The sequence below is a fragment of the Xyrauchen texanus genome, chromosome 23 (assembly GCF_025860055.1).
Source record: "Xyrauchen texanus isolate HMW12.3.18 chromosome 23, RBS_HiC_50CHRs, whole genome shotgun sequence".
Classification (NCBI taxonomy): Eukaryota; Metazoa; Chordata; class Actinopteri; order Cypriniformes; family Catostomidae; genus Xyrauchen; species Xyrauchen texanus.
In genome coordinates this window covers 2,894,590-2,907,109 of record NC_068298.1, presented here as the reverse complement: position 1 = coordinate 2,907,109, position 12,520 = coordinate 2,894,590, and the positions used below count along the sequence as shown (strand labels likewise).

The 12,520-nt window shown below is 42.0% G+C and overlaps 1 protein-coding gene and 1 pseudogene across 3 annotated transcripts in view; both read right to left on the bottom strand.

Moving 5' to 3' along the window:
* Positions 1-12,520, bottom strand: part of LOC127663406 (protocadherin alpha-C2-like) — a 69,889-nt gene that overhangs the window by 51,610 nt on the left and 5,759 nt on the right. Inside the window, exon 1 of one of the 3 annotated variants that reach the window (XM_052154986.1) lies at positions 287-2,402. The exons of 1 other annotated variant lie outside the window; for it this stretch is intronic. In XM_052154986.1, coding sequence (XP_052010946.1) covers positions 287-2,347 — 2,061 coding nt within the window. In that variant the 5' untranslated portion in view covers positions 2,348-2,402. Of the gene's footprint in view, positions 1-286; positions 2,403-12,520 lie in introns of those variants that run through there. One more of the 3 variants, XM_052154985.1, reaches the window with a different exon arrangement.
* On the bottom strand, positions 3,478-5,926 carry LOC127663412 (protocadherin alpha-8-like; annotated as a pseudogene).

Sequence of the window (12,520 nt, the reverse complement as noted above, 5' to 3'; positions counted from 1 at the left end):
GCGCGCGCTCAAGTGGAGAATGAGGAGGAGCCAGAGCGGGAGCGCGCAAAGGTTGCCAAACACTTCTATACTGACACCAAGAGGATTTCAATGATAAATTATAGGCTACATACACGTCAGAAATATATATATATATATATATATATATATATATATATATATATATTAGTCTTTTTTCCGTTATCCATTGAAATCATGCATATGCTTACTTATGTTTCCTTTTAACCCATTTTACTGTGCCAGACAAATTAATATAAGAGCTGTAATTGCTTATGTTATGTCTTACCTTGTCTTTACTAGGAAGTGTTTGTGTTCTGGTAAAAGTGTCTCCTCCATTAATACTGATCAGTTCCGCATCTGCTGGCGGAAATGACGCAGGGAAAACCACTACGTCACTCTTCAGTGTGTCCGAGCTAAAACACACGTCATACTGCTGAGCAGATTTGGAGTAAGACCAGCTCCCGTCAGGGTGTGTGGTGATCATTGGGGTGCTGTACCTGCCCAAGCTGCCGTCTGTCCTGTGGCATTTGACAGCTATCAAACTGATGAGACTCAGTAAAAAGATGACGCACACACACACAATGGCGATCAGCAGATACAGATTTAAATCCGAGAAACTCTCCTCCTTTATCGGCACATGTCTGAACTGAGTCTTGACGTCACCTGTGCTTTCAACAACCACAACATCAACAGACACAGTCGCGGACAGTGAGGGCTCTCCGTTATCCCCAACCGAAATGACCAACGGGTGAGTTTTCAGGTCATTGTCACTCATTCTCCTCTTAGTCCTGATCTCCCCGCTGCTGGTTCCGATTCGGAACAGATTGTTTCCTTTGGGTTCAGAGATGTGGTAAGACAGCAGCGCATTGTAACCAGAGTCTGCATCTACAGCCCTGATCTTGGCCACAAAGTAGCCCGCCTCAGCAGAATAGGGAATGTTCTCGGTGTTCACGGAACCGAGCTCGGAATAGGGCGCGAGAATCGCGGGACTGTTGTCATTCTCATCCAGGATAAACACATTTACAGTCACGTTACTGCTCAGAGGAGGAACACCAGAGTCTGTGGCCTGAACTTTAAACTGAAACGTTTTGATCTCCTCATAGTTAAAAGACTGTAAACTGTGTAGATCTCCATTGTCAGAGTTGATGTTGATCATGGATGTTACCGGGCCGCTTTTAGAGTTTTCCACTAATGAATATGTTATTCGGGCATTATCAGCTACATCAGGATCAGCAGCAGATACTGTATGAATAACAGCTCCAACCTGACTGTTCTCTTTCACATAAACATTAATGACGGGCTCTGGAAAGCGCGGCGCGTTGTCATTCACATCAGAAACGTGTACAGTAATGACACTGGTACTAGAGAGAGGAGGAGTCCCTTCATCAGTAGCTGTGATAGTCACGTGATACTCAGACGCGCTCTCTCTGTCCAGAGGACCACTAACAACTAAAGTATAATAATTCTTGTATGTGTTTTGTACTTTAAAAGGGACAGAGCCCTGGATTTTCAATGTGACTTGCCCATTTTTGCCAGCATCATTATCAGTTACAGTTATCATTCCAACCATTGTGTCAATCGGAGCATCTTCCCTTACTGTGTTCACTAAAGACGTCACAGATATCTCGGGTATGTTATCATTGACATCAACGATTTCCACTAGTACTTTACAGTGTGCTGCTCTCTGGTTATGACCTTTATCTTTTGCTTGTACTCTTAGTTCAACTGCATTCCTCTCCTCGTAATCTACAGTGTTTTGCACAGTAATTTCACCTGTTTCCGGATTTATCGAATAGGCATTTATATTTTTGTAATTTTCTTGGTTTACAATCGCATAAATTATTTCACCGTTTACGCCCTCATCTAAATCAACAGCTTTAACAGTTGTCACGTGAGTACCTCGCGCCGCGTTTTCAATTATGCGAGCTTTGTACAAAGACTTGCTGAAAACAGGAATATTATCATTAATATCCAGCACATTAACTACAATCTGCATTGAACCGGATTTGGGAGGTTTTCCTCCGTCAATAGCGGTCAGTGTGAGCTGGATCACAGACTGTTTCTCTCTGTCTAAAGCTTTCTGCAGCACTAACTCAGCAGATACAGTCTGTTCTCCTCCGCTTTGTACATCCAGAGAAAAATGTTCATTTTGACTCAGTTTGTAGCTCTTTACAGAGTTACTGCCCACATCAGCATCAAACGCACTCGATAACGGGAACCTCTCCCCTGGAAAAGCTGATTCACTAATATTCAGATGAGTTAATACTGTCTGAAATACGGGTGCATTATCATTAATGTCTAAAACATTGACTTCAAATCTGTAAATGTTCAATGGTGAGCTAATCATGGCTTCTAAAGGCAGAGAACATTTGACATTGTGTTTGCATTTGTCTTCTCGATCAATTCTCTCTCTGAAATGGAGAATTCCAGTTTTTACATTTGCATCGAAATACCTCTTGTTGGGTCCCGGCACGATATGAAACCCCCTTACACCAAGGTCCTGGAGATTTAGATTAAAATCCTTCGCTAAATTCCCAACTGTAGTGCCTGGGATTGCTTCCTCCGACACGGAATACACAATCTGCCCGCCTGCTATATCCCACAGCCGACAGAGTAGGTACACAGACACCCAACACCTAAATGTGTGACGTCCATTGGATTCCATTGTGTCTATATATCTCGGATATGGCAAAATCGTAGAAATCCGATAACATACTCCTAAAGGAATTATTCACATGACCCCGCTACAGCAGCCTCCGGACACAATGGCGAAATCTGAACAAAGCCCTCAGCTCGAGATCAGCTACGAAACAAGGAGGAGCTTCGAGTCGTCATGGGAATATTAGTGTAAAGTGAAAGACTAGTGACATCGTGCGGACAATTGAAATACCTTTTTCTAAATATTAATAATAGCTAATAATAATAATAATAATAATAATAATAATATCAGTTTCTCCCATCATTTAGAGAAGCGTTCATTTTAATTACATTTAAAAATGCCCGAGGAGACGAAGTCTTTACACTATCCGGGCTGTAAAACAGTGTCTTTGAATGCACACATGCTCAGCAAAGTTATTATTTTAGTTCAAAACCACAAAATAAAACTCATAGGTTATCATGAACTTTTCACACATAATGAGAATAGGCCTATTTTGGGTGGTAAATAAGTTTACATTTTCGGGACAAAATAGCGGACCTGCAAATTCCTTAGAAAATGTGCGTTTACAGCACCAAGGACAGAGAACCCATTTACGTCATATGTACAAATATATATATAGGCCAATAAATAAAATTTATAATATTAATATATAAATAAAAACACTGTAACCGAAGTGAATAAAAAAGGTATAAGGTGGAAAATATGTCTTTCCCCAAAATTTCAACATTGTAAAATCTTTCACAACAAGTATGCTGAATGATGAAATCAAGTAGGCACCAAAACCACAAAGGGAAAGAAAAATGTGTTTTGCCTCCATTTTAATAAACATGTCTTACCTTGTCTTTACTAGGGAGTGTTTGTGTTCTGGTAAAAGTGTCTCCTCCATTAATACTGATCAGTTCCGCATCCGCAGGCGGAAATGACGCAGGGTAAACCACTACGTCACTCTTCAGTGTGTCCGAGCTAAAACACACGTCATAGTGCTGAGCAGATTTGGAGTAAGACCAGCTCCCGTCAGGGTGTGTGGTGATCATTGGGGTGCTGTACCTGCCCAAACTGCCGTCTGTCCTGTGACATTTGACAGCGATCAAACTGATGAGACTCAGTAAAAAGATGACGCACACACACACAATGGCGATCAGCAGATACAGATTTAAATCCGAGAAACTCTCCTCCTTTATCGGCACATGTCTGAACTGAGTCTTGACGTCACCTGTGCTTTCAACAACCACAACATCAACAGACACAGTCGCGGACAGTGAGGGCTCTCCGTTATCCCCAACCGAAATGACCAACGGGTGAGTTTTCAGGTCATTGTCACTCATTCTCCTCTTAGTCCTGATCTCCCCGCTGCTGGTTCCGATTCGGAACAGATTGTTTCCTTTGGGTTCAGAGATGTGGTAAGACAGCAGCGCATTGTAACCAGAGTCTGCATCTACAGCCCTGATCTTGGCCACAAAGTAGCCCGCCTCAGCAGAATAGGGAATGTTCTCGGTGTTCACGGAACCGAGCTCGGAATAGGGCGCGAGAATCGCGGGACTGTTGTCATTCTCATCCAGGATAAACACATTTACAGTCACGTTACTGCTCAGAGGAGGAACACCAGAGTCTGTGGCCTGAACTTTAAACTGAAACGTTTTGATCTCCTCATAGTTAAAAGACTGTAAACTGTGTAGATCTCCATTGTCAGAGTTGATGTTGATCATGGATGTTACCGGGCCGCTTTTAGAGTTTTCCACTAATGAATATGTTATTCGGGCATTATCAGCTACATCAGGATCAGCAGCAGATACTGTATGAATAACAGCTCCAACCTGACTGTTCTCTTTCACAAAAACATTAATGACGGGCTCTGGAAAGCGCGGCGCGTTGTCATTCACATCAGAAACGTGTACAGTAATGACACTGGTACTAGAGAGAGGAGGAGTCCCTTCATCAGTAGCTGTGATAGTCACGTGATACTCAGACGCGCGCTCTCTGTCCAGAGGTCCACTAACAACTAAAGTATAATAATTCTTGTATGTGTTTTGTACTTTAAAAGGGACAGAGCCCTGGATTTTCAACGTGACTTGACCGTTTTTACCAGCATCATTATCAGTTACAGTTATCATTCCAACCATTGTGTCAATCGGAGCATCTTCCCTTACTGTGTTCACTAAAGACGTCACAGAGATTTTTGGAGAATTGTCGTTAACGTCAACAATCTCCAACAGAACTTTACAAAGGGCTGCTCTTGGTTTATGCCCTTTATCTTTTGCCTGCACGCGGAGCTCTACAGCATTTTTCTTTCATAATCTACACCACCTTTCACTGTAATCTCGCCAGTTTCTGGATTTATTAAAAATGACTCGACATTTTTATCATTATCGTGGTCAACCAATGCATAAACAATTTGGCCATTTACACCCTCATCAGGGTCACTGGCCTGAATTGTAATAACGGAAGTACCGGGTGGTGCGTTTTCATGAACGCGAGCCTTATACAGCGATTTACTGAAAACAGGAATGTTATCGTTGACATCCTCAACATTTACGACTATCTGCATTGTCCCTGATCTTGGAGGTTTTCCTCCGTCTATAGCGGTCAGTGTGAGCTGGATCACAGGCTGTTTCTCTCTGTCTAAAGCTTTCTGCAGCACTAACTCAGCAGATACAGTCTGTTCTCCTCCGCTCTGTTCATCCAGAGAAAAATGTTCATTTTGACTCAGTTTGTAGCTCTTTACCGAATTAATGCCGACATCCGCATCAAACGCCCTCGGTAGAGCGAACTGCTCCCTGGCAAAGCTGATTCTGAAATATTTAATGCAGTCTTTGAAGTACGAAATAATGGAGGATTGTCATTAATGTCTAGTACGTTAACCTCAAATCTATACATGTTCAAGGGTGAGTTAACAATTGCCTCTAGAGGTAAAGAACATTTAACATTCTGTTCACAAAGCCCCTCTCTGTCTATTCTCTCCTTAACGTGAAGACCACCAGTCTTTAAATTCAATTCGAAATACCTCGTGTTGGTCTCCGACACTATATGAAATCCACGTCTTGCGATGTCGTGTAAATTTAAGTTTAAATCCTTGGCTAAATTTCCAACCGTGGTGCCTGTGTTTGCCTCCTCCGGTACGGAATACACAATCTGCCCATTCGTAAAAATCCAGCAGCAAAAAAATGCATTGAAAAATATCCACGACTTAATCATTTGATCGTCTGTTAAAGCCATTACATCAAATAGCTTCTGTGAAAGTAAAATCGACGAAAACTGTCCGCATGTCTGTAAAATGTGTTTTCTCCTGAGCTACGAGTGCACCGTATTCGAGGACAATGGCGGACTCCTTAACAAAGCCCTCACCCAGGACAAACACGAGATCAAATAGGAGGAGCTCCGCAGGGTTGTAAACGCGCAAACAACGGTCAACTACTGACATCGCGCGGACAATATAGAGCATCACAAATACATAAAAAAAAAAATACACCATTGTGTATTTTAATCAATCATAAAATGTATTTTATTTTTAATTTTTTTTTTTATAATAACCAAAAAAAAAGAAAAAAGTCAGAATTCAGATGAAAGCAATGACAGCAATGCTATTAAACAACCATAATGACTTTGTCAGACATTATTAAGTGCTACAAACTGCAACTGCATGCCAAATAAAATACCAATATATTAAAAAAATATAACCAAGAGATTTAATTGTAGGCGGACACCATTTCTGGTATTCAGAACCATGGACAGGGAGCCGCGTCAAATCAACGGAGATGACAAAGGGCTTTTACAAAAAGCTGAAACATGGGTAAAATGCATGGCAACAAGTTCCGACAGTTAATCTTACCTTGTCTTTACTGGGGAGTGTTTGTGTTCTGGTAAAAGTGTCTCCTCCATTAATACTGATCAGTTCCGCATCTGCAGGCGGAAATGACGCAGGGTAAACCACCACGTCACTCTTCAGTGTGTCCGAGCTAAAACACACGTCATACTGCTGAGCAGATTTGGAGTAAGACCAGCTCCCGTCAGGGTGTGTGGTGATCATTGGGGTGCTGTACCTGCCCAAACTGCCGTCTGTCCTGTGACATTTGACAGCGATCAAACTGATGAGACTCAGTAAAAAGATGACGCACACACACACAATGGCGATCAGCAAATACAGATTTAAATCCGAGAAACTCTCCTCCTTTATCGGCACATGTCTGAACTGAGTCTTGACGTCACCTGTGCTTTCAACAACCACAACATCAACAGACACAGTCGCGGACAGTGAGGGCTCTCCGTTATCCCCAACCGAAATGACCAACGGGTGAGTTTTCAGGTCATTGTCACTCATTCTCCTCTTAGTCCTGATCTCCCCGCTGCTGGTTCCGATTCGGAACAGATTGTTTCCTTTGGGTTCAGAGATGTGGTAAGACAGCAGCGCATTGTAACCAGAGTCTGCATCTACAGCCCTGATCTTGGCCACAAAGTAGCCCGCCTCAGCAGAATAGGGAATGTTCTCGGTGTTCACGGAACCGAGCTCGGAATAGGGCGCGAGAATCGCGGGACTGTTGTCATTCTCATCCAGGATAAACACATTTACAGTCACGTTACTGCTCAGAGGAGGAACACCAGAGTCTGTGGCCTGAACTTTAAACTGAAACGTTTTGATCTCCTCATAGTTAAAAGACTGTAAACTGTGTAGATCTCCATTGTCAGAGTTGATGTTGATCATGGATGTTACCGGGCCGCTTTTAGAGTTTTCCACTAATGAATATGTTATTCGGGCATTATCAGCTACATCAGGATCAGCAGCAGATACTGTATGAATAACAGCTCCAACCTGACTGTTCTCTTTCACATAAACATTAATGACGGGCTCTGGAAAGCGCGGCGCGTTGTCATTCACATCAGAAACGTGTACAGTAATGACACTGGTACTAGAGAGAGGAGGAGTCCCTTCATCAGTAGCTGTGATAGTCACGTGATACTCAGATATGCTCTCTCTGTCCAAAGGGCCATCTACAACCAGAGAATATTTATTTTTGTACGTGTTATGTATTTTAAATGGTACCGAGTCGCGCATCTTAAGAACAACAGCACCGTTTTTACCTGCGTCTCCGTCTTTAACAGTTATTAATCCTAACATTGTACCTGCAGTTGCGTCCTCTTTCACTGTTTCAGCGAGAGATGTCACTGATATTTCGGGAACATTGTCGTTAATATCAATAATTTCAACTAAAACTTTACAATGAGCCGCCCTTGGTTTGTGCCCTTTATCAATTGCCTGTACACGGATCTCAATGGCGGCATATTCCTCATAGTCTATATTGCCTTTAACAGATATCAAGCCGGAGACGGAGTCTATAGCAAATGGTACAATATTTATTTTAGACTCATGATTTAAAATAGAGTAAACTACTTCTCCGTTCAGACCTTCATCTAAATCGTTCGCATTAACGGTTATTACGGATGTGCCTTCTAGTGCATTCTCAGTTACACGAGCTTTATAGAGTGACTTACTAAATACTGGAATGTTGTCATTTATATCCTCAACATTTACGACTATCTGCATTGTACCGGATTTGGGAGGTTTTCCTCCGTCAATAGCGGTCAGTGTGAGCTGGATCACAGACTGTTTCTCTCTGTCTAAAGCTTTCTGCAGCACTAACTCAGCAGATACAGTCTGTTCTCCTCCGCTTTGTACATCCAGAGAAAAATGCTCATTTTGACTCAGTTTGTAGCTCTTTACAGAGTTAATTCCAACATCCGCATCAAACGCACTCGATAACGGAAACTCTCCCTGGCAGAGCCAGTTCTGAGATATTTAAGTATGTCTTCTCAGAGGAAAACGCAGGTGCATTATCGTTTATATCTAAAATGTTTACTTCAAATCGATACATATTTATCGGAGATTGAACAATGGCCTCCAGCTCCAACACACATTTTGAGCTTCGTCCGCATAGCTCGTCTCTGTCTATTCTGTCTTTAATATGGACTGTTCCAGTCTTTCGATTAAGCTCGAAATACTTCTTATTCTGACCTGAAACGATCTGAAATCCACGAAGCTCCAGGTCCTCTAAATTCAGGCTGAAATCCTTTGCTAAATTCCCGACAGTTGTTCCCGGTTTTGCCTCCTCCGACAAGGAATACATAATCTGCCCTTCCGAGAAATCCCAAAGGCACAAGAACACAATGAGACGGATCCACGTTTTACGGCGTTGTTGCAGCATTGTATTGATATTCCGTCACCATAGCCGTTTGAAAGAAAAAGGTTATTTTCACAGGCATATAGGAAACTGTAAATCTCCGGTGAAAGCAGAATGAAGACTAGCAAACGGAGAACAAAGCGCTCTGTGAGAGTCAAACCCCTCCCCAAAACAGGGAGGAGCTTTGCCAACCTGAACAACACAGAGGAATGCGTAGATTAATAGTGACATCTTGAGGACAAAAAGCAAACGAATTATAAGGTTCGTACATTTAAATTCTGTTTTCATAACTGCCAGTGATTATTTCCATTTTATTCCAAGAGATGTTGTTTTTGAGTCGTATAGTGTGTTTACATTATGAACATTCTATTAATTCCCCAAAAGGTATGTTACATTAACGATACTTAATGTGTTTAAGATTCCAAATTATTAACGATTTAGAATCTTCGCTGGTTGAAAGAGGAAAAAATATAAAAACGTTGATTTAAATGGCAACATCAAGTACAAGTAAAAAACACAATCAAGTAAACCTCAAAAACGACAAAACTATGGATCAAATATTGCCACGTAATTGGGGAAATAATTTCTATATGGTTGTAGGACAGTCTCCTGTCATGCCATAAGGAAACAGCGAGACACTTCAGGACCTTGGACAGTAACAACAACGAGTAAATAAATAAATAAAAACATGTTTATTACACAGCATTCACTCACAACCCTTTAACAAAAACACAGTTGGGAAAATGTAAATCAAAGTAGTAATAATAATAACACATATATAGGCCCATTTTTGCCACAAAACTATATTAACATAAATTATATTTTACTTGAATATGACGCCTAAACGAAGAATAACAGAACGTGAAGTTGTAGTGTTATTAAATCAAATGCTAATGTTCTTACCTTGTCTTTACTAGGGAGTGTTTGTGTTCTGGTAAAAGTGTCTCCTCCATTAATACTGATCAGTTCCGCATCTGCAGGCGGAAATGACGCAGGAAAACCACCACGTCACTCTTCAGTGTGTCCGAGCTAAAACACACGTCATACTGCTGAGCAGATTTGGAGTAAGACCAGCTCCCGTCAGGGTGTGTGGTGATCATTGGGGTGCTGTACCTGCCCAAACTGCCGTCTGTCCTGTGACATTTGACAGCGATCAAACTGATGAGACTCAGTAAAAAGATGACGCACACACACACAATGGCGATCAGCAAATACAGATTTAAATCCGAGAAACTCTCCTCCTTTATCGGCACATGTCTGAACTGAGTCTTGACGTCACCTGTGCTTTCAACAACCACAACATCAACAGACACAGTCGCGGACAGTGAGGGCTCTCCGTTATCCCCAACCGAAATGACCAACGGGTGAGTTTTCAGGTCATTGTCACTCATTCTCCTCTTAGTCCTGATCTCCCCGCTGCTGGTTCCGATTCGGAACAGATTGTTTCCTTTGGGTTCAGAGATGTGGTAAGACAGCAGCGCATTGTAACCAGAGTCTGCATCTACAGCCCTGATCTTGGCCACAAAGTAGCCCGCCTCAGCAGAATAGGGAATGTTCTCGGTGTTCACGGAACCGAGCTCGGAATAGGGCGCGAGAATCGCGGGACTGTTGTCATTCTCATCCAGGATAAACACATTTACAGTCACGTTACTGCTCAGAGGAGGAACACCAGAGTCTGTGGCCTGAACTTTAAACTGAAACGTTTTGATCTCCTCATAGTTAAAAGACTGTAAACTGTGTAGATCTCCATTGTCAGAGTTGATGTTGATCATGGATGTTACCGGGCCGCTTTTAGAGTTTTCCACTAATGAATATGTTATTCGGGCATTATCAGCTACATCAGGATCAGCAGCAGATACTGTATGAATAACAGCTCCAACCTGACTGTTCTCTTTCACATAAACATTAATGACGGGCTCTGGAAAGCGCGGCGCGTTGTCATTCACATCAGAAACGTGTACAGTAATGACACTGGTACTAGAGAGAGGAGGAGTCCCTTCATCAGTAGCTGTGATAGTCACGTGATACTCAGACGTGCTCTCTCTGTCCAGAGGTCCATTTACTGTTAACGAATATCTGTTTTTATACGTGTTTTGTAGCGCAAATGGAACTGCCCCAAAAATCCTGAGATTCGCAGCACCATTTTTATCCGCATCATTGTCTTTAATGTTAATCAGCCCAACCATGGTGCCTTCAGGAGAATCCTCTTTAATAACATTAACAAGAGAAGTCACTAGTATTTCAGGTACGTTGTCATTAACGTCAAGTATTTCAACCAGAACTTTACAGAAGGCTGCTCTTGGATTGTGACCTTTGTCTCTCGCTTGAACTCGTATTTCAACTGCGCTATTCGTCTCATGATCCAGCACACCTCTTACCGTGATTTCACCAGTAGCTGAATTTATTGCGAATGCATCAATGTTGTTATTACCGTCATGATGTACGAAAGAGTAAACAACCTCACCATTTAAACCCTCGTCTGAATCTTTTGCGTCCACAGTAAAAACTGCTGTCCCGGGCTTTGCATTCTCCTTTACACGAGCTTTGTAAAGAGACTTACTAAATACCGGCGTATTGTCATTTTCATCGATAATATTTACAAAAATAACTGTTGTTCCGGATTTGGGAGGTTTTCCTCCGTCCACAGCGGTCAGTGTGAGCTGGATCACAGGCTGTTTTTCTCTGTCTAAAGCTTTCTGCAGCACTAACTCAGCAGATACAGTCTGTTCTCCTCCGCTTTGTACATCCAGAGAGAAATGTTCATTTTGACTCAGTTTGTAGCTCTTTATTGAATTGCTGCCTATATCAGCATCAAACGCATTCGGTAATGAAAATGTATCTCCAGGAGAAGAAGACTCTGATATATTCAAAACCGTTTTGGAGACACGGAATGCAGGTGCATTGTCGTTAATATCCAAGACATTTACCTCAATTCGGTACATGTTAAATGGCGAATTAACAATGGACTCCAGCTCTAAGGCACATTTCAAACTCCGTCCGCACAGCTCCTCTCGATCGATTTTCTCTTTAACTTGAAGCATTCCAGTTTTCACGTTTACGTCGAAATATCTCTTGTTCGCACCAGGAACGATCTGAAATCCACGGTGCTCAAGTTCCGCGACGTTAAGATTCAAGTCTTTGGCTAAATTGCCCACAGAAGTCCCCGGACTGGCCTCCTCAGACACGGAAAACACAATCTGCCCAAAGGATATCCTCGGAAGACAAAGCAATATGATCAAATATATCCACGATACACTTCCTTGCGAATTTGCCATGATCCATTAGCAACAAACACGACACAACCTAAATATCTCCGCACATCGTTGTAGTAAAATGAATCGTGCACTCTGCTGCAAATCACAAACACTATGGCGTATCTCGAACAAAGCCCTGCGCGAGCTCAATCGCCCTGCCCCATAACAGGGAGGCGTCTAGAAAGGGAGGATTCTTCATACGGATTGCTGGTGACACCCTGTGGATTGTGTAGGCATTGAAGATTAAAAGTTTTGATGTGACAAATAATGAAATTTTTTTTTAATTCAGTTCCCACCGATACTTAAAGTAAAGTAGCCCGCAGATTTGTATTTAAATTTGCATTACGTATGTGTGTATGTGTGTGTATATATGAATGTGTGTATGTGTGTGTATATATGAATGTGTGTATGTGTGTGTATATATGAATGTATGTATG